This window comes from Aquarana catesbeiana, linkage group LG07 (genome assembly GCF_042186555.1).
Source record: "Aquarana catesbeiana isolate 2022-GZ linkage group LG07, ASM4218655v1, whole genome shotgun sequence".
In the NCBI taxonomy this organism is placed as follows: domain Eukaryota; kingdom Metazoa; phylum Chordata; class Amphibia; order Anura; family Ranidae; genus Aquarana; species Aquarana catesbeiana.
The window spans coordinates 7,445,009-7,468,322 of record NC_133330.1 but is presented as its reverse complement, the minus strand read 5'-3'; the positions used below and the strand labels follow the sequence as shown (position 1 = coordinate 7,468,322).

General features: G+C 41.5%; 1 protein-coding gene across 1 annotated transcript in view; it reads left to right on the top strand.

The window, feature by feature from the left end:
• LOC141102649 (uncharacterized) overlaps positions 1-23,314 on the top strand; it is a 97,656-nt gene that overhangs the window by 22,947 nt on the left and 51,395 nt on the right. The window contains exons 8-18 of the mRNA XM_073591556.1: positions 622-880; positions 5,302-5,456; positions 10,238-10,288; positions 12,164-12,434; positions 12,746-12,906; positions 12,982-13,032; positions 13,308-13,358; positions 15,004-15,286; positions 16,180-16,334; positions 20,248-20,301; positions 22,839-23,121. Coding sequence (XP_073447657.1) covers positions 622-880; positions 5,302-5,456; positions 10,238-10,288; positions 12,164-12,434; positions 12,746-12,906; positions 12,982-13,032; positions 13,308-13,358; positions 15,004-15,286; positions 16,180-16,334; positions 20,248-20,301; positions 22,839-23,121 — 1,774 coding nt within the window. The remainder of the gene's footprint in view (positions 1-621; positions 881-5,301; positions 5,457-10,237; positions 10,289-12,163; positions 12,435-12,745; positions 12,907-12,981; positions 13,033-13,307; positions 13,359-15,003; positions 15,287-16,179; positions 16,335-20,247; positions 20,302-22,838; positions 23,122-23,314) is intronic.

The window sequence follows — 23,314 nt, the reverse complement described above, 5'->3', positions numbered from 1 at the left end:
GGACCTTGTTGTCGGACATTCCGACCATATGTAGGCTCCATCACACATTTTCCATAAAAATTTCCGTCACACAAAATTTGAGATCTGGATCTCAAATTTTCCGACAACAAAATCCGTTGTCGGAAATTCCGATCGTGTGTACACAATTCCGACACACAAAGTTCCACACATGCTCAGAATCAAGCAGAAGAGCCGCACTGGCTATTGAACTTCATTTTTCTTGGATCGTCATATGTGTTGTATGTCTTGACGTTCGGAATTTCCGACCAACTTTGTGCGACCGTGTGTATGCAAGACAAGTTTGAGCCAATATCCGTCGGAAAAAATACATGGATTTTGTTGTTGGAATGTCCGATCATGTGTACAAGGCATAAGTCACATAGAGCTGAATTTAAGACACCAGAAGACACTGTAACCTGTTAATTGGGCAGTCTTTAAATGTCCAGCAGTCTACAATAATGCTTTCTTGATTAGACCAGGTGTGCACTGCAGAGATCTGAACTTCAGAAACGATCAGCAAATGGTGACATTTCAAGGCTAGATATATTTCGAATCTTTTTGAATGCACCTCATTTCTAAGTTATTACATCATGAAGATAACACATGATATATTATTTTTAGCGTACAATGTGGCTCCCAAAGGAAAAACATCTCAGTCCAGCACTAAACAGGGAGCAGCTTCCAGATATGCAACCGATGGCCTGCTCTCTCGATGTGCTTCAACTAAAGTGCAATATAGGCCCTGGTGGAATCTGGATCTAAAATCAAACCATGTTATCTTCTCTGTGGCCATTACGAACAAGAGAGACTGCTGTGCTGAGGACCTGAGCGGAGCTAAAATCCGAATAGGAAACAGCGTGGACTGGAGGGAGAACCCCATGTACGTTGATGATATAACTATATCTGTGGTATAACCTTGGCTACCAAATAGAGGTACCTCTGCAAGTGTTGTAAAATCTATTGTTCTCTTTGTCTTCACAAACCATTTCACCTTCTCTGACCAGCCTATATCCGACTGCAGCTCTACATTGGGAGGGGGGGGAACTTTCATGATTGGTTATGAATTTGTAACATGTTTATCTAGGCTAAAGATAGCTAGAGATAACTAGAGATAACTAGCACTTACATCATATATTGATTAATAAATGAATCACAGTGTAATCCATACAGCAAGACAACAAGAAACCCTATCTAGTAATTTTAGTGAATGTGCCGAAAGGTCCCTATACATCTCTATGGTCTAAGAGACCAGAAATGACGAGCATTTAGTCACTTCCAGATCTACACACAGCCATTTTTTTCTCTGGAAAGCGTGACATCAAAGTTTTTTTTTTTATCTCATGCTTTCAAGGTTAAAGGAGAGATCTGGGGTCTTATAGACCCCAGATGTCTCCATAAAGAGGATCTGTTGTGCTTTATTGTTATCACAAATGATGTTTACATTTCTAGGAATAAAAGTGATGAAAAAAATAGACAGTGTAAAAAATAAAAAAAAAATACAATGTTTTTAAAGCGCACCATCCTCCTGTGCGAACATTATAGCGAGAGCAAGAATTCTGTGCAGCTCCTCCAGAGTTACCATGGGCCTCTTGGCTTCTTCTCTGATGAATGCTCTCCTTGACCGGCCTGTCAGTTTAGGTGGACGGCCATGTGTTGGTAGGTCTGCGGTAGTGGCGCAGGGTTTTTTGGCTGGGCTGTGTGGTTGTGTGGAGGGGGGTGAGCTCACTTGCTGATTGCTGCCTGGCTTACCAGTGCCCATCAATGCTGACCACTAAACTCACCTGCCTGACACACTGACCTACCTGCCTGACACACACTGACCTACCTGACACACACTGACCTACCTAACATACATACACTGACATGCACTTACCTACCTGACATGCACTGACCTACCTGCCTGATGTCTGACCTACCTGACACACACTGACCTACCTGACATACATACACTGACATGCACTGACCTACACTGACCTACTCTGACCTGACACACACTGCAGCAGCAGCTCAGCCATGGTGTGTGGTGCGCAAGCATCATCACAGCAGGCAGGGAGAGGAGAGCCGAGCACCAAGCAGGAATCTCACAGTGGTGCCGCATTGTAATTCCCGCCTTCTGGAGCCTGCAGCACCTATGATGGACGTCACACATCCCGCAGTCCCACCATTGGACCAGTGGGACGTCCATCATAGGCACTGCAGGCTTCAGAAGGTGGGACCTGCTATGTGACTCGGCCACACTCGGCGTCACTCGGCGGTGCTCGGCATCAGATCAGTCCCCGCTCTGAGCTATTGATAGTACCTTGCTCACTCGAGACCCAGGGCTTTTTGGGGACCCACTTGGGGCTTCAGCCATGGTCACCCCCCCCCCCGCCGACACCACTGCCCCACTGCAGAGTGACACACACCTGGAATAATATCTCTCAGGATACCTTGGGGGAAACAACTCCTCCTTCTGATGTTCCTGGACAAGTCAGACCTTCTCCTGGGTTCTTATTAAGTAGACCCCACTGCAGAGTCACACACGCCTAGTGTAATATCTCTCAGGATATCTCGGGAACACAACTCCTCATCCCAGTGTACCAAGACAGCTCAGACCTCCTCCTGGGATCTCATTCAGTCATGTATGGCCATATAAAGACAAAGGCTGCAGGTGTGAGGTGCCGCCGTTCAGGACATCTTTTCTCAGTTTACTTCATAGATGATGATATGCATGTTTTTTCACATTTTTATGTGAGTATTTTTAATTCCTACGTTAAGTTTTAAATAAATGGTACTAGCAGAGAGCACTATGGTTTGTCTTTGTCTTTATATGGCCACACATGACTGAATGAGATCCCAGGAGGAGGTCTTAGCTGTCTAGGTACATTGGGATGAGGAGACGTGTTACCGAGGTATCATGAAAGATATTTTACCAGGTGTGAGTGATTCTGCATTGGGGTCTACATAGTGAGAACCCGGGAGGAGGTCTGACTTGTCCAGGAACACCAGGAGGAGGAGTCGTTTCCCCCGAGGTATCCGGAGAGGTATACCAGGCGTGAGTGACTCTGCAGTGGGGTCAACTTTCGGAGGTGAGCAGGCATTCCAGCTAGAGGTGGTAGTCACTGAAGTCACTGGATATTAATGAACTGTCACTGAAAGTTGCACAACGGAGGAATTTTGATACTATGTGGACTTGATTTATAGATTATTGATTATTGTTTTTTTGGTTGCGCTACACTATATTTTGTTTGAATGTATTTTGTACTGATATTTTATATCTTGTAAATTAATCATTTATATGACCTAAAATGTGAAAGCGAAAGTAAACTGCGCTTGTGTAAATGTATTAAACTTGTGTATAGCAGTACCACTAATGTGAGATATGATTACATAAATAATGAATGTATAGCAAAAGTGTTGCGCTTAACAAAAATATTTATCGACTTATAACACGCACTTTTTTCCCCTGAAAATAGGGGGCAAATCGCAGGTGCGTGTTATACGCAGATAGTGTACCTCGAATGGAAAGGAGGGGGATGAGCGCCACCAGAATTCACTGAGCTGTCACCTCCTGCTTACTCTCTCACACGGCTCTCACTCGGCTCTCACTCGGGTCTCACTCGGGTCTCACACGGCTCTCACTCGGGTCTCACACGGCTCTCACTCGGCTCTCACTCGGCTCTCACGCGGCTCTCACGTGGCTCTCACACGGAAGATGGGCTGCAAATGGACATTGATCAGGCTGCATTGAGGCTGCAGATGGGCATTGATCAGGCTGCGGATGGATATTGATCAAGCTGCAGATGGACATTGATCAGGGTGCAGATGGACATTGATCAGGCTGCAGATGGACATTGATCAGGGTGCAGATGGACATTGATCAGGCTGCAGATGGACATTGATCAGGGTGCAGATGGGCATTGATCAGGCTGCAGATGGACATTGATCAGGGTGCAGATGGGCATTGATCAGGCTGCAGATGGGTATTGATCAGGCTGCAGATGGGCATTGATCAGGCTGCAGATGGACATTGATCAGGCTGCAGATGGGCATTGATCAGGCAGCAGATGGACATTGATCAGTCTGCAGATGGACATTAATCAGGCTGTATTGATAGGAGATGGGGAGGCTGCAGATGGGCACTAATCAGGTTGCATTTATGGGCACTGACCCTTAATTTGCTTCAAAGTTGTTTATTTAAAAAAAAAAAAAGTTTTTTCCCTGAAACTTCCCTCTTAAAATGAAGGTGCGTATGTAAAAAAAGAGAAAGCTCAGAGGGGTGGGCCATCTGACTTTTAGATTCTGCCACAGGGAGGGAGGGGCTGTACTGGGCTGGGCGGTGTGCTGAGCAAAGAGTGTGCCACTGGGGAAAATGGCTTGCCCCATCACCATGTGGAGATGAAACCGGAAACTCAGAGATCCCAGAAATCAGAGATCCCTTAGGTGAAGTATCAGGGGTCTCAACAGTTGAGACAAAGAAGGGAGATTGAGGACACGGTCTGCAGCTTTAGCTGCACAGAATGAATGAACAGGAATAGCTCTGCGTCTGTATAGAGCTTCCTGCTCATTCACAAACTGAAGCAAGTTTACTATGCTTCAGTTATAAATGAACACAGTGAGTTATCAGTACCGATTACTCACTGTGTTAATTCAGATACATCCGCCGCATCAGCCAGTGGGAGAGGAAGACAGGAGCGCTGTGGGGAGGCTCTGTGTTGGGGGTGGGGGAGACCAGGGGAGCACATAGGGGGGCCAGACAGCAAAAGGACAGGGAACCTGGACAGTAGGAGTGGCGGGGGTGTCATTTACTTAAACCGATCCCCTTTCCTCCTGCATCAGCTGAATACCAGCGGGAAGGAGAGGTGGAGAAGCTGGCTTTCAGCTGCTGCAGGAGGAAAGGGGATCGGTTCCTGTAAATGCCGCCACTGTTGCTGTCTAGATTCTGGGGGTTGTCAAGGAAGGTAGATCACAATCGACAGGTTGCAGACCCCCCCGGTGTAAAACTTATTGTGACAAAGTGGCTGCACAGGCCCCCTGGAGCATGAGTGGGGTCGTTATTGTGACCTATGCGACCCCTCAGGCTCCGTTCATGGTCTCAGGGGACATCAAGAGAAAGGAAAGGTTATATATCCGCTCTGAACAGAGCAGGGAAGGGGTTAGAATACCTGTCAGTTTATTTTTTGTGTCTCGATGTGGAGGGATAGTGATTTTACCCAACAGGGAGACACATCAATATAAACCAGAAGGGGGTTCTAATCCTTCCTTACTCTTTCCAAAAAAATAAAAGGTTTTGGCTATAGATAAACCTGATATCTCTTTCAGCTGTGGCACTGTGTCTTCAATCGGTCTCGGAGAAACCTACTCCTTTACCTGCCATGGAATGGAGGGCCAGTTTGTCACCATTGCAATACGGGGGAAGAACGTATCTCTGACCTTGTGTGAAGTCCAGGTGTTTGGATGGCCCAAAAATCAGTCAGGTAAGGAGAGATTTCCGAATACTTCTCAGCACAAAATGTTATTTAGTTCTTGGTGATATTCTGTAGATTAGTAAACTATTTATATAATGTCTTATTTTATTATAAGCTGAAAATAGGAGAAAATGCATTATTATTTGTTATTAAAAAAATGAATATAAAAGAATTAAACAATAAAATTGCTAATAAACAGACCTTTAATCTAGTAGCTAAAATATGAAATATTAAAATACTAAAATATTTTCAACTATAATATGCATTATGGTTAGAACCTAAAATATTCATTTACTATATACATTAAAGATTTAAAAATAAAAAAAAAGCATTTGGGATCACCATTCTATCAACCGGGAACCAATCAGTCAATCATGGTGATCAAAGGAAGTTTTCTTGGAAGCTAACTTTCTGAAGATGTCAATGTGTCCTTCTCTCTTCCCATACATGAGAGATATTGATACTTTGTAAATGTTACAATGTTTAAAAAAATACAAAATGAACAAATAGTTTCCTCGGCATTCCAAGTTTTCTTTAGGTTTTCAACTAGGCAGGTGGATTTAGATTAACCTTGATTAAGCCGTTTAACAAAAAAAGAACAAAAAAAAATAACTTAAATGGTTTAATAAAGGTTAATCTAAATCCACCTGCCTAGTTGAAAATCTAAAGAAAACTTGGAATGCCGAGGAAACTATTTGTTCATTTTGTATTTTTTTTAAACATTGTAACATTTATAAAGTATCAATATCTCTCATCTATGGGAAGAGAGAAGGACACATTGACATCTTCTGCCACAAAGTTAGCATCTAAGCAAAATTCCTTTGATCACCATGATTGACTGATTGGTTCCCGATTGATAAAATGGGGATCCCAAATGTTTTTTTTTTTTTTTATTCGGATCAATATGCAATTCAGTCAAAATGCTAGAATTAGCAAACAGTTGAATAACCATGACTTCCCTTCTGATTGATGTAGATTGAATTTCAAATGGATTCATTCAAACAGGGCAGAATATTATTGACTGTTTCGCATCAATCAGCAAAACTGAGATACTTTGTATTTTGATCGATCAGCTTATGAGATTACATGGTGAAAACAAAGAAGCGATCAATCATTTACAACTGAAATCCACTTTTCAACTGTGTGGCATATCAATATAATGGGTTGTTGAATATAGATTGATTATTCCTATTGGAAGAGACCTATTGGAAAAGAAAATGTTCATTTATCAAAGCGTGTATGCCCACCATAGGATCTGCAGCAGTTATTGACAGCATGGTAACAGAAATAACAGCGTGCACAGGTATGCGCAGCTAGTTATCAGCATGGGAATGGGAAACTGTGCCTGAGAATGTTAAATCCTGATAGCGGGCATTTGGGGCTTAGAGAAGATTTTACCCATAATGACCACTGTAAGTACCCTTGACCATGGTATAGTTTGGTACGGTCACTTTGGCTGGGCATCTCGGCCTGTCAGTATATGTGAAGAAAATGATAAATACAGTGGAACCTTGAATTATGAGCATAATCCGTTCCAGGAGAATGCTTGTAATCCAAAGCACTCGCATATCAAAGCGAGTTTCCCCATAGAAGTCAATGGAAACCAAGATAATTCGTTCCGCATTGACTTCTATTGTATGCAATACCGCATGTGGCCAGAGGTGGGGGGGTGCCAGAGAGCCTTGGAAATACTCGGGAACAGCTCGGCTGAACTCGGAAACCCTCGGAAAGGCTCGGAAACACTCAGGAACTGAGTATTTCCGAATGTTTCCAAGTATTTTCGAACGGCTCCGAACCGTTCCGAGTGTCGCCGGCGCCCCCGCACCTCTGGCCAAATGCAGTACTGCACACCACATTAACTTGAATTCTGCTCGTTTTGCGAGACAACACTCGCAAACCGAGTCAGGATTTTTTTTTAAAGTTGCTCGTCTTTCAAAAAGCTCGTTAACCGCATTACTCATTAGCCAAGGTTCCACTGTAAAGCTAAGTGAAATAAAACAAAGTCATTCATTATATTGAAAACATGTCATTGCTTGTATCAATTGCATACAATATTTGTAACTAATGGACTTTGAACTTACAGTAGCAGTCAGATTGAAGTTTATGGGTTGGACTCATGGTAGAGTTACCATTAAGGCTGGGGTTAAGGGTCTGGTCTAGATTCATTTGAGATTTAGGGGTTAAGTTAAAGTTTAGAGCATTAGGGTTACTTTAAGGTTGAGATTAATGGTCCAATCTAGGTTCATTTGAGGTTAGATATTATATAGTTACATAGTAGGTGAGGTTGAAAAAAGACACAAGTCCATCAAGTCCATCCTATGTGTGTGATTATATGTCAGTATTACATTGTATATCCCTGTATGTTACGGTCATTCAGGTGTTTATCTAATAGTTTCTTGAAGCTATTGATGCCCCCCACTGAGACCACAGCCTGTGGAAGGGAATTCCACATCCTTGCCGCTCTTACAGTAAAGAACCCTCTACGTAGTTTAAGGTTAAACCTCTTTTCTTCTAATTTTAATGAGTGGCCACAAGTCTTGTTAAACTCCCTTCTGCGAAAAAGTTTTATCCCTATTGTGGGGTCACCAGTACGGTATTTCATATTTTCGCCACCCAAATGCATTATTTTATATTTTTCTAAATTGAACCTCATTTGCCATGCAGTTGCCCTCCCCATTAATTTGTTCAGATCTTTTTGCAAGGTTTCCACATCCTGTGGAGAAGTTATTGCCCTGCTTAGCTTAGTGTCGTCCACAAATACAGAGATTGAACTGTTTATCCCATCCTCCAGGTCGTTTATGAACAAATTAAATAGGATTGGTCCCAGCACAGAACCCTGGGGGACCCCACTACCCACCCCTGACCATTCCGAGTACTCCCCATTTATCACCACCCTCTGAACTCGCCCTTGTAGCCAGTTTTCAATCCATGTACTCACCCTATGGTCCATGCCAACGGAACTTATTTTGTACAGTAAATGTTTATGGGGAACTGTGTCAAATGCTTTTGCAAAATCCAGATACACCACGTCTACGGGTCTTCCTTTATCTAGATGGCAACTCACCTCCTCATAGAAGGTTAATAGATTGGTTTGGCAAGAACGATTCTTCATGAATCCATGCTGATTACTGCTAATGATATCATTCTTATTACTAAAAACTTGTATATAGTCCCTTATCATCCCCTCCAAGAGTTTACATACTATTGATGTTAGGATAACTGATCTGTAATTCCCAGGGAGGTATTTTGGGCCCTTTTTAAACATTGGTACTACATTAGCTTTCCTCCAATCAGCTGGTACCATTCCAGTCAGTAGACCGTCAGTAAAAATTAGGAACAATGGTCTTGCAATTACTTGACTAAGTACCCTAAGTACCTAAGTACCCTCAGATGCAAGCCATCTGGTCCTGGTGATTTATTAATGTTAAGTTTCCCAAGTTTAATTTTAATTCTGTCCTCTGTTAGCCATGGAGGTGCTTCCTGTGTTGTGTCATGAGGATAAACACTGCAGTTTTGGTTACTGAAGCCCCCCGATTCACTCGTGAAGACTGAGGAGAAGAATAAATTCAATACCTTCGCCATCTCCTCATCCTTTGTAACCAGATGTCCTTCCTCATTCTTTATGGGGCCAATATAGTCTGTCCTCCTTTTTTTACTGTTTACATACTTATATATGTATATATATATATATATATATAGATATTAGGTACCAGTTTAGAGCATTAGGGTCACCAGAATGGTTGAGTTTAAATATCTGGTCTAGGTTATTTTGAGGTTTACAAGTTAGGTTCCAGTTTACAGTGTTAGGGTTACTGGTTAGGTTGAAGTTAAGGGTCTGGTCTAAGTTCAATTGAAGTTTAAATGTTAGGTTACAGTTTAGAGCTCTACTGGTACCAGTGCAGTTGAGGTCAAAGGTCTGGTATAGGTTAATATGAGATTAAAACCAGTTAGGTTACAGTTTGGAGCATCAGGCTTGCTAGTAAAGGTTAAAGTTAAGGGTCTGGTCTAAATTCCTTCAAGGTTTTTGGGTTAGATTACAGTTTTGAGCAGGGGTAGGCAACCTTTCAAAAGTTGAGATCTACATGCATAACATGGAGAAAACAAAAGATCCTAGGGGAGGAACGTCACATCACTCCCCCCCTCCCCACAGTAGTATCCTCTACCCCCTTCACACCCCCCTCCATAGTAGTGTCCTCTGCACCCCCCACCCATTGCAGTGTCTTCTGCCTCCTCCACATCACCCTCCCAGTGTGTCCTCTGCCCCCCATAACAATATCATATGCTCCCCTCCCCCCCACAATAGTGTCCGCAGGATTGATAGCTGCCGGAGTTAACTTTTAATAACAAGCTGGTGATTGGTTGCTAGGACCACACGGTGTCCTAGCAACCAATCACCTGCTGGTTAAGTCAAAAGGCAGCTCCCATACCCACCCTCCACCCAGCACCATGCTGTCTCCTGCTCTCTGCTCTGTAGTGCATATGAGAGCGGTGGAGGCTGGGGGGAAGCATAGCCATATTCATGATCTACCTACCGGCTGCCCGCAGACGACTGGTAGATCATGATCGGCAGCTTGCCAACCCCCTGGTTTAGAGCATTAGGGCTACCAGTAAGGTTGAATGTCTGGTCTTGGTTAATTTGAGGTTTACAAGTCAGGTTCCAGTTTGGAATTGCTCCTTATCTCTTCATGTGTAATAGATCGGCATTTCAGCATTTAGTATACATTTCTCTCTGATGTAGAATCTGGTGGAATCCAATGGAAAATGTAAACTTTGTTCTTCAATTGTTCTAGTTGATGAAAGTTGGACTATAAGTCAGATGTGGGAGAGTCAGCACCATGGAGGTAAGTGTGTATACAAGTTGAGCGTTGCATCATGGTGGTGTACAGAGATCAGTTCATCAGTTCAAATCAGTTCATCCTTTGTTGGAGCCCATGTCCGCGGGTAGAGCTATGGAATGCTCTACCCGCGGACATCCGCTCGGAACAAAAACCATCTGGCCTTCAGGAAGAAGCCCAAGACCCATCTCTTCTGAAGACCCAGATGGACACTGGTGGCAAAGCGCCCTGAGGCGATTTAGTTTGCATATGTAGCGCTATACAAGTTACTCATTCATTCATTCATTGTTCCCATAGTGCTAAAATAAACGTTCCTTTTGGCAATACCTTTAACCCAGTCTGGATTTCCATTAAAGGAGCCAGTAGGCATACATCCAGCGTGATGACCAAAGAACCCCCCTGCTGTGATTCCCTAACCTGACCAAGCATATAATTGTAATGTGGGAACAAGCTTACATGGGATGACCAGGGGAGGACTGGGCAGAGGGCATGTGCCCCATGGGCAAATACAAGTGCTGTACATTGTGCCGGAGCCCACAGTCATAGGCACATGCTTGGCATTGTATAGCCACCTGCTCCCACTTCAGACCTTGAATCACAATGTCTGCCAGAGGGAAATCTTCCAGCAATGTTCCTTGGCAGCTCTGAGATGTCATGTGACTGAATGCCCGTGTTAAATTGGCATCATGCTAATTTGCTAAAAAAAAGCTCAATGTTAAAGATTATGTGTGAGGATAGTATGTCATATTATACTGTAATTATTAAAGTGTGTCCATGTCATTTTTACAGAGCAGCAGAGATTTTGCTTGACTCCTAACCCTTTTTTGTCACTGATGTATGGTATATTACTGTTGGCCAACAGATGAAGTGATTGGGTGGGTGTCAGGCCACCCAATTGCTTCCATGCACCCCTGTAACATTAAGCGCCTCTCCTACATACACCCCTGCCATGTTTTCTTAGCTTTGCACTCCCATTGGCAGATCCAGAACTAAGATTCAGGGGTGCTGCCAGGTAGAGGGGAGGATGACCAGTGAATGTTTGTTTGCTGATCTCCTCTACCTTTCAAAGCGGAGCTCCAGGCTCCTTCAGAAAAAAAATGTAAGGATTTTTAATATTAGGACACTTACCTCTCAGACATTCAACAGTGTCCTCACCTGAGCTGATAATTCAATCGGCTATAGGGAGCTGGCACCGCCATTTTTACTAAGGGAAACTGGCAATGAAGCCTTGCAGCTTCACAGCCGGTCTTCTACTGCGCATGCACGCTGCACTTTGAGAATGGGCCACAGTCTTCTGGGACCTGTGAAGTGTCCCAGAAGGCTATGGGGGAAGGAGGGGGGCTGAACTTCTGGCTCAGTTTGGCATGGTCAAAACCAGGTACCCACTCCCCCCTTACCCCCAAAAGGTGTCAAATGTGGGAGCGGAGGGGGGTGGAGGCAGACAAGTGGAGCTTCCCCTTTTGGGTGGAGCTCCGCTTTAAGAACTCTGTAAAATGTCACTTCTGGTTTTTGCTGTCAGTTTGTCTGGCTGTGATCTATACTTCAATAGCTTCAATAGAGGGCAGGTGAGACATCAGGGGTCTAAAAACCCCACCCGATGTCTCATTAAAGAGAACCTGCCACAGCAAAATCGTATCACACATGGGACTGAATAGCAGCACAGGACCCGGGCTGTGACATCTGAGCAGCCGATCACAATGTGACAACACTGGATCTGCTGGGTAGATGACTATATGAATCGAGGACCATGCTACATAACAGGTGGGGGGGTATAAAAAAATGAAAAAATGCAAAGCGGGAAGATGTTACTCTTTATGTGTTACCTGTGACTCTGTTGTAAGAATCAAAGACCTCTGAGACTGCTTGTGATACATTTTCCAGCTCCCAATGTGGCCCCAAAAGGAACAGCCACCCAATCCAGCGATCATAAGGTCCAAGCCAAAGGGGCCAATGACGGCTCGCTGGTAAATTTTCACCCGCACTGCAGTCACACACAGTATGACCTTGAGCCTTGGTGGAATTTGGATCTGAACACCAGAATGAGGATCTTCTCCATCGCCATCACTAACCGAAAAGAATGTTGCGGATACAGACTCAACGGAGTCGAAATTCGCATAGGATTCTCTAAAGATGACGTAAGAAAAAACGCGAGGTGAGGATACAGCCGGGTGTAATTATGGTGAACTACACGTACTATTGTCTGTAATTACATTTTCACATTTACACATATTTCTTGTATCAATGTTGAGTTTTGTGGTCTCCTGAGAGTTGTAAGGTAGCAGGCAGGAAAATGTTTCTGGAAGGAATTTTAAAATATTGTGAGCTATTTGTATTAATTTTTTTTTTTTAGAACTAGCAAGTATACTGTATATGCAATAAGGTAATAGTAATTTAATGTAGAAATTAAATGTACTGTATAAAATACAATAAATGATTGATGATTGCTCTTCCTCTATGTTCCAGGTGTGCTATCCTTACCAGCGTGGACCAAGGAGGAACTCTCGCCGTCAACTGCCGTGGCATGGAGGGGCGCTACGTGTCTGTTTTCATTCCGCATCGTAGAGAGTTCCTCACCCTCTGTGAGGTTCAGGTCTTTGCTCTGCCATCTGATGAGCCAGAAAGCGGTAAATATCCACAAATCAAGGACAAGAATTTCTAATGAATTATCATTTTTCAGAAACTTACAAATATTTTTGCAGTTCCAGGTATGGAAGTTCCCACCCAACCTCCGAAGTCCGAGCAACCTAAACGTATGTATGTTATTACACGCTGAGAAATCGTCTTTAGATTTCTCCATTCTTGGAACTTCAGAACTTCGGAACATCTCTGATTAACTTCTTTTTTTTTGCAAACCTTTTAGCTTTTGACCTTTCTACTGAAATTAAAGGAATATTAAATAAATAAAATATTTATTCAAGATTAAAATGTAACAGTAAAATAATGTACTTTCTTGTTTTAATGGGTAATTCTAAAATAAATCAAAGTTATAAAATAATTTTATAACTACTTGTAATTATTTTAACAGAGGAACGGGATCTTCTCAAACCTGAAAAGGAGGCAAAACATCTGAATGCAGGTAGGATTTGAAAGCTGTGTATGGTAAGAACTTATTTGTGCAAAATAATTCTTACATTTTACAGTAAAAAATAAATAAAATGCTGATAGTCTGTAGTATTAAGCATTAAGATGATGATTATTATTATTACTATCATTATTATTTAAAAGGTAAATTGGGTGACACTATGGTATCCAGCACCTCATCCCTGGTAATTCGCAATATAAACATTGGTGGGATGATTGGGATTATAGCGGTGCCTATACAAAAACTATATACAAAGTTTATATAAAAATATAAATTTTATTACACAAACACAAAAAATAAAGGGGTTCAATAAGATATAGGATGAAAACTAATGGTAAAGCATAATACAGTTAGTACTCTTGGGCACTGGTATTCATATATAGGAAGTGATCAATGCTTGAAGTCCTATCCCAACATGTTTCGCCAACATTGGCTTCTTCAGGGGATTTCTACATACCACCAGTTTTCGTATAGCTCTAATAATAAGATTATTTTTTGTGTAATAACATTTATATTTTTATATAAACTTTGTATACTTTTTTACTATTATTATTATTATTATATTTTTACTTATTGTTATTTTTAGTGTTGTTGTTGTTGTGATAATAATTAATAGTTATAAAATAATTTTATAACTACCTGAAAAGAAGGCAAAAAATCTGAATGCAGGTAGGATTTGCAAGCTGTGTATGGTAAGAAGTTAGACTTAATTCTGCAAAACAATAATAATAATAATAATCATTATTATTATTATTATTATTATCATAAGTCTGAAATGTTTATTATTTCCACAATAGTCTCAGCCTGAAAATGAGCTAATTAAAGAGCCTTTAATAAGATTTGACTAAATTGCCCCAGTCACCCCCCCATCACTCCTGCTTAGTCTCACCGTCCATCAGTTCTCTTGCCACTAACAGCCTAACAAATAAAAGTGGCACACCTGGTACCTCCAGGTGGCATAGCGTGGGTGGGCCACAGAGGCATTTTCTTCAGGGATAAAATGATTAGGGGGGGCGCCAGGAAGCCTTCAAAGCTGACAGCCAATCATAGGCAGCAGAGGCATTCTCCGCCCTGGAGAACGCTCCTTGCATGTTAGAAACTCACTCGATTTCTGTCAGGATATACAGGTATTTTTTCAACTTATCAAAGAGATATAATAAAGCACTATCATTTGTATATTTAACAGAGCGAAAGGGATCCACAATATTTTTTTTTTTACAGTTTTCACTGTTGCATAGCGTTATCCTGAGTTTTTAATTGTGTTAATTTTATCACCATAATTTTCTTAGTTTGGGGGTTTTCTTTCTACTTTTACAATGTTTTGGCAGTTGTGAATTTTATCAACAATGGCTGAAAAATGTAAATAGAATTAAAAAATGTATTATTATATAATTTTTTGATAGTTATCTAAAAGCAACTGTCATTTTTTTAAAGCATCTGTTATTGTTTTTAACGAAACTGCCATTATTTTAAAGCAACTGCCATTTTTTTAAGCAACTGCCATTTTTTTTAAAATAGCAACTGCCATTTTTTTCAAAACAACTGTATTTTTTTTTTAAATCAGCTGTGATTTTTTTTTTTTTAAAGCAACTGCAATTATTCTATTTTTTTTTCAATATAATATCATTTTTTTTTCCAGTTCCGGTGCCAAAAATTGCTTTGCAGAAAGCCTCTCAGTCCAGCACTTATGGAGTCAGCTCACCCAGAAATGCCATTGATAATAACTTAGACAACAAAGCACCTGAGACAGGCTGCGCGGTGACCGAGGTCCAATATGAACCGTGGTGGACCGTCTCAATGGAATCCAACTACATCGTCTCCGCCATCGCTATCACCAACAGAGGGGACTGCTGTGCATCTGATCTGGACAGAGCCGAGATTCGTGTAGGATATCATGACACAGACTGGAGGAGGAATCCCATGTAAGATGTTTTTTTCCTTATACCTGTACAGAACTTTATATCACACAGAACCGTTATCATCAGGAGAACTTTCCTCTCTGGAATTATTAATTTTTTAGGTGTATAGAATGATACATATTATTCTAACTTTTATTTATTATATTATTTATTAATATTTATTTATGCTTATATGCAGTGGCATCTGGTGCTCGATAATTCAGGGGGGGGGCGGCAAACCAACGCGCCACCCCTCCTCCCCCCTTGGTGGGAGACGGACGGCCTCCTTACCTCTATCCTTCCCAGACTCCGATCTCCCCTCCTCCTTCCTCCCCTGTCCGAGCCGGAGAGTGCTTTATGGCTGAGGTGTATACTGGATGATGGGTCCGTCGGTCTTCCCCTGCTTCTCCATGCATCTCCTCCCTCCTCCGCCACCCTCTTGGCTAATAAGATCGCTTCTTTTCAGCCAACCGGGAAAGGGGTCTCATGGCCCGCTTCCTGATTGGCTGGGAGGAGAAATCAGTGTGAGAATAGTGAATGTTTATTGGCTATTATCACACAACTGGGTGGGCTTGGAGCGCAGAGCCCCGAGACCACCCTTTTTTGAAGCCTTTTAGAGCCTCTGGCTCTAATCACGTGATTAAACCCCCCCCCCATTGGAATCCATGGCCCTGTATGTAGATCAGAGGGGCCGTATGCATGGATGGGGGGCAGCGCCCTTGCGCCCCTAATGGACGGGCCACCACTGCTTATATGTATTTATATTTATTTATAAATATTTATGTATTATAGTGTATATGTTATTCTAACATTTATTTATTTTATTATATATAATTATTTATTTATATAACATTTATTAGGTGTATAGTATGATACATATTATTCTAACTTTTAAATATCTTGTGTCCTCCACACAGCTGCGGCACAGTGTCATCTATTGGACTTGGAAAGACACAATTGTTTAAATGTGAAGGAATGGGAGGGAAATTTGTGACCATCGTTATACCGGACAAGAACACATCTCTTTCCCTGTGCGAGGTGCAGGTGTTTGGAGCCAAGGTGGACAAACCTGGTAAGCGTTTAACCGATTCATTACCTGGCACTTTCACCCCATTCCTGCCCAGGCCAATTTTCAGCTTTCAGCTGTTTTTTTTTTTTTTTTTATTGCTAAATAAACTACTGACACATAATCACACACATAGGTTGGACTTGATGAACTTGTGTCTTTTTTCAACCTCACCTACTATGTAACTATGTAAAAAGCTAAAAAAGACCAAAACTTTTGAAAAAAAGATGTGTTTTTCTTTCTTTCTGTTAAAAATGTGTCTCTTTCTTCATAAATGTTGGCCAAAACGTATTCTGCAACATTTCTTTGGTAAAAAAAATAACCCATATCAGTGTATATTATAAAAAATAAAACAAACAACAAAAAAAAAATTCAAAGCGCCCGCATGTTCACGCGCAGAATCGAACACATGCGTACGTGGCGCCCGCATATGTAAACGCTGTTTAAACAACACATGCAAGGTATCACTGTGAGCGTTACAGTGAGAGCCGGGGCGGACTGACCATTCGGGCGCTGGGGCACTGCCCGAGGGCCCCATGCCACTAAGGGGCCCCATCAGGGTTGCCAGCCTCAATAAAACCAGGGACAGTATGTAAAAATCTGTTTTTTTTTTAAATCCCAAGATTATAGTTGCCCCGCCTCTCCAGTACCTTTTCAGTGTGTGTATTCTGTGTGTGTATACTGTGTGTGTATATTGTGTGTCTGTGTGTGTATACTGTATGTGTGTGTATACTGTGTGGCCCCATAATCTATTGCCTGGGGGCCCCATAATCTCCTATTGCCGGGGGGCCCCATAATCTCCTAATGCCCGGGGGCCCCATAATCTTCTCCTATTTCCCAGGGGTCCCATAATCTCCTATTGCCCGGGGGCCCCATAATCTCCTAATGCCCGGGGGCCCCATAATCTTCTCCTATTTACCGGGGGCCCCATAATCTCCTATTGGCTGGGGGCCCCATGAGTTGTCAGTCCGCCCCTGGTGAGAGCAATAATTCTAGCACTAGACCTCCTCTGTAACTCTAAACTGGTAACCTGCAAAAATTATTAGAAGCGTCACCTATGGAGATTTTTAAGTACCGAAGTTTGCCGCCATTCCGCTATGTTAACGTAGCCTCCAATATGGTATTGCCATATGAAGCAGAGACTGTGGGGAGAAGTCCCGATCCCAGCACATGAAACACTGTGCTGAGCGCTATGATGGACTCAATCCCGCAGTAGCCGCAGCTGGGTGCAATGGGGCATATTTGTTAAGGTAACACGGAAAGCACAATGAAAGTATTCTCCAGCAGGGGATGATAGTTCTCATGTATCTCACCAATCACCAATTCACCTGGGCTTCACCAACAGGTACGGTCTTCACAGGGGGGAATGATCCCACGCCTTGAACGTCAGGCAAGACACGTCAGGCAGACCATGTTCCGACTTCCATGCGTACCGTTATACAGCTATTGGAACGCTGGATGTCTATTTCCTCCTCTCTTCTGCCACAGAGGAGCCAAACGGTGGCATGGTATTGTAACACGGCGGTGGCAGGGGCAACGGGCGGGGAAGCCTGGTCAATATTCGCTCCATAAGACGCACAGACATTTCTCCCCATTTTTTGGGAGGGGGAAAAGTGTGTCTTATGGAGCGAAAAATATGGTATTTTCTATGGGATTAAGATCTGGAGACTGTGTGTTGTGGGTCATTGTCATGCTGGAATACCCATCCGCTACCCATTTTCAGTATTCTGGCTGAGGGAAGGAGGTTCTCACCCAAGATTTGATGGTGCATGGCCCCGTCCATTGTCCCTTAGATGCCATGAAGTTGTCCTGTCCCCTTAGAAGAAAATTACTCCCAAAGCATAATGTTTCCACCACCATGTTTTACGGATGGTGTTCTCGGGGGTCATAGGCAGCATTCCTTATCCTCCAAACATGGTGAGTTGAGTTGATGCCAACAAGCTCGATTTTGGTCTCATCTGGTCACAACACTTTCACCCAGTTCTCCTCAGAATCATTCAGATGTTCATTAGCAAAGTTCAGATGGGTCTGTACATGTGCTTTCTTGAGCAGGGGGACCTTGCGGGCGCTGCAGGATTTCAGTCCTTCAAGGTGTAGTGTATTGAGGCGTAAACCAATTGTTTTCTTGGTGGCTATGGTCCCAGCTGCCTTGAGATCATTGACAAGATTCTCCCGTGTAGTTCTGGGCTGATTCTGCACCGTTATCATGATCATTGAAACTCCATGAGGTGAGACCTTCCATGGAGCCTCAGAAAGAGGGAGATTAAGAGTTATTTTGTGTTTCTTCCATTTGTGAATAGCTGCACCAACTGTTGTCACCCTCTCACCAAGCTGCTTGGCGACGATCTTATAGCCCATCCCAGCCTTGTGTAGGTCTACAATCTTGTCCCTGACGTTCTTGGACAGCTCTTTGGTCTTGGCCATGGTGGGGAGATTGGAATCTGATTGATTGCTTCTTAGGACAGGTGTCTTTTATACAGGTAACAAGCTGAGATTAGGAGCACTCCCTTTAGGAGAGTGCTCCTAATCTCAGCTCATTACCTGTATAGAAGACACCTGGGAGCCAGAAATCTTGCTGATAGGGGATGTTCTATCACACTCTGCTGTATGACACCGGTCTGTGCTGTTAGAAGTTTGCTTATCTTTGGAACATTCAGTTACTCCCTATACACTAGCAACATCAGTAGCCGGGCCGCTTAATAACTCTCAGGATTTGCCTTTCGGCCTCAGTGTATTCTCAGAAATACTATATCCTTACGCCCCCTACTGGCCTCCCTTCCTCTTTTTGTTGGAAGGCCAAGGGAGGATCTAACCCCCCTCCCTTACCAAAGATATTTTTGAATGAATTTTTTCATCTCAATTTTTTCCCAATACGGATGCCAAACAAATTTCTAACAATTGAAAACCACTGCTTCCCCTTGTAACCAAGAATTTCTATGGTTGACAGACTGTGTCCCTGCTGTTGTTTTTAATTTTCAATTATATGGAATGCCAAGTCAGTAACACACCACAATAATAATAAAAATGTCTCTAACTTACACCCACCCCTGAGAAAGGAGGTATATTTACTCTGAAATGCGTTGGGTGCAAGAATACTTCTGAAACTGTGTACATACAGGTAAAAATGTCTGTTATGCATTCTGTATAGTATTTGTTATATTACTACTGTTTTTGAAATTTAATAAATTATATTGGTATTAATATTCTGTAATAAGTGCCTTAAAAGTCCACCATTAGGGGGTCCATTGTTTTATTATTGATAGGGGATCAAATACTTATTTCACTCATTAAAATGCAAATAAATGTATAACTTTTGAAAAATGCGTTTTGGATATTCTGTCTCTCACTGTTAAAATAAACCTACCATTAAAATTATATTATATTATATTATTGATGATTTCTTTATCAGTGGGCAAATGTACAAAATCAGCAGGGGAGCAAATACTTTTTTCCCTCACTGTATTTATTTACTCGACACAACCTCCAGTTTTATATTTTACCAAAAAATCAGTTATTATATTGAGCGGTCGTGCTACATATAAAACATTTTTTTCCCCGAAAAATTATTAAACAGTTGCGCAAACATTGTGAGATGTAAAATAAAATTGCAACAACTATCTTTTTATTCTACAGGTCCTCTGCTTTCAGAAAAATATATAATGTTAATATTTAAAAATAAATAATTAAAAAAATAGTTAAATAAACAATTAAATACAAAAATAATTGTGGTAAATAAAATCTGCTTTCAGAAAAATATATAATGTTCGGGGGGGGGGGGGGGGGTTGAAGTTATTTTACAGCACATATTTTTATCTGAAAGCAGATTTTCTAGTGCTGAAGTGTTTCATTTCAGTACATTACATTATTAGGAGGGCAGTCAGAAGGAGACTTTATAATTAAATTTGTACATTCTTTACAGTTTCCTATTGTTCCTGGGATGAAGATGTTGAACCGAGGGAGAAAAACCACGGTGGTAAGAATCATTAAAAAATATTATTAACCACTTCAATGCCAGACATTTTCACCACCTTCTTGCCCAGGCCAATTTTCATTTGGAAAATTTGTATAATTTTTTTTTTTTAGACAGATACAGTTTTCTTTTGGTGGTATTTAATCCCCAATCATGAGGTTTTTTATTTTTTACAAATAAAAAAAAATAATGCAAAAAAAATATTTTTTTCTTTATTTCTGTTATAAAATTTTGCAAATAAATAATTCTTCTTCATCAATTTGGGTCAACATGTCTTCTGCTACATTTCTTTGGTAAAAATAACAAAATCAGTGCATGTTATTTAGCCTGTGTGAAATCTATCCACAAACCATGGGATATATATCTGAAAATTGATCAATCCTGATGTACAGTGCCTTGAAAAAGTATTCATACCCCTTAAAGTTTTTCACATTTTGTCATGTTACAACCAAAAACGTAAATGTATTTTATTATTATTATTATTATTATACAGGATTTATATAGCGCCAACAGTTTACGCAGCACTTTACAATTTTATTGGGATTTTATGAGATAGAGCAACACAAAGTGGCACATAATTGTGAAGTGGAAGAAAAATGATAAATGATACAAATAAATATGTGAAAAGTTTGGGGGGGACATTTGTATGGCATCAATATTTTGTAGAACCCCCTTTATCTGCAATTACAGCTGCAAGTCTTTTTGGGGATGTCTCTACCAGCTTTGCACATCTAGAGAGGACATTTCTGCCCATTCTTCTTTGCAAAATATCTCAAGCTCTGTCAGATTGGATGGAGAGCGTCTGTTTTCATGTCTTGCCACAGATTCTCAAGGGGATTTAGGTCTGGACTGTGACTGGGCCATTCTAACACATGAATATGCTTTGATCTAAACCATTCCATTGTAGCTCTGGCTGTATGTTTCGGGTCGTTGACCTGCTCAAGTCTTTTGCAGACTCTAACAGGGTTTCTTCTAATATTGTCCTGTATTTGTCTCCATCCATCTTCCCATCAACTCTGACCAGCTTCCCTGTCCCTGTCCCTGAAGAAAATCATCCCCATAACGTGATGCTGCCACCACCATGTTTCACGGTGGGGATGGTGTGTTCAGGGTGATGTGCAGTGTTAGTTTTCCGCCACACATAGTTTTGCTTTTAGGCCAAAAAGTTGAATTTTGGTCTCATCTGACCAGAGCACCTCCACATGGCTTCTCAAAAACTACAAACAGGACTTCTTATGACTTTCTTTCACCAATGTCTTTCTTCTTGTCACTCTTCCATAAAGGGCAGATTTGTGGAGAACACGACTAATAGTTGTCCTGTGGACAGATTCTCCCACCTGAGCTGTGGATCTCTGCAGCTCCTCCAGAGTTACCATGGACCTCTTGGCTCTTCTCTGATGAATGCTCTCCTTGCCCGGCCGGTCAGTTTAGGTGGACGGCCATGTCTTGGTAGGTTTGCAGTTGTGCCATACTCTTTCTGATGATGGATTGAACATAGCTCTGTGAGATGTTCAAAGCTTGGGAAATTTTTTTTCTAATCTAACTCTGCTTTAAACTTCTCTGCAACTTTATCCCTGACCTGTCTGGTATGTTCCTTGGCCTTCATGATGCTGTTTGTTCACTAAGGTTCTCTAACAAACCTCTGAGGGCTTCATAGAACAGCTGTATTTATACTGAGATTACATTACACACAGGTGGACTCTATTTCTTAGTAAGGTGACTTCTGAAGACAATTGGTTCCCCTAGATTTTACTTAGGGGTATCAGAGTAAAGTGGGCTGAATACAAATGCCCCCCCCACACTTTTCACATATTTATTTGTAAAAAATATTGAAAACCATTTATCATTTTCCTTCCACTTCACAATTATGTGCCACTTTGTGTTGGTCTATCACATAAAATCTCAATAAAATACATTTACGTTTTTGGTTGTAACATGACAAAATGTGGAACATTTCAAGGGGTATGAATACTTTTTCAGGGCACTGTACTAATGGCCGTTCTCGTTTCACGAGGCCCTAAAATGCCAGAACAGTACAAATCCCCCCAAATAACTCCTTTTTGGAAAGTAGACAGTCCAAGGTATTTAATAAGAGGCATGGAGAGTTTTTTTGAAGTCATAATTTTTTTGTCACAATTTTTTGGAAAATAAAGTCACATAATATTTTTTTTTCTCTTTTCACATATTGTCACCAGAGCAGTATAGCGTCACCATGTGACTGCTGTGGTGGTGATCAGGGGCAATGACTGCTGACAGTATGTAAAAAAAAATTGCTTTTCTTTTTTATGATTATTTTTTTTTTTTACATACTGGGAAAAGAGCAGTACAGTGTTACCATGGCGATACTGTACTACTCTGGGGAAGTGATCAGGATTTATTTATTTTTTTTACACACTATGATTGCTTATAAGAATAATGATCACTGTTATAAGCAATCGCTTTTAAAGAGCATGCTGTGAATAAAGACATTTTATTGTAATAAATGAGGTGATATTAGATATGCTTTATGTAAATACAACAGCCAAATTGGTCTCTTCCAGCTACAAATATGGCTCCGCAAGGATTAGCATCTCAGCCATCATACGGCGACTACAAGCATGGCAAAGAAGCCAGGTGGGCCATTGATGAAAATCTCAATAGCAATTACTACGGTGGCAGCTGTACCCACACCAGTGAGAAATGGGAACCTTGGTGGACAGTGGATTTAAAATCCAGAATGAATGTTTCATCCGTCGCCCTAACCATTCGAAGTGATTGCTGCAAGCAGAGGTTCCTTGGGGCCGAGATCCGCATAGGGGTCTCCAAAGATCGAGCCAATCCCAGGTAAGTGTATTTACTAGGAATTTAAGGAAACAGGGGCTGGTGTGCCTGTGTCCACCATAAAGAAGAGCTACATTTGCTGGGCTTTCTAAATCTGGGAAATAAAGGAAAATAATAGTTGTAACAAATAGATAATAAAATCATGCGTAAAAGAGACAGCCATGTGGGTGAACTGCTACCATGGTTGACGACAAGC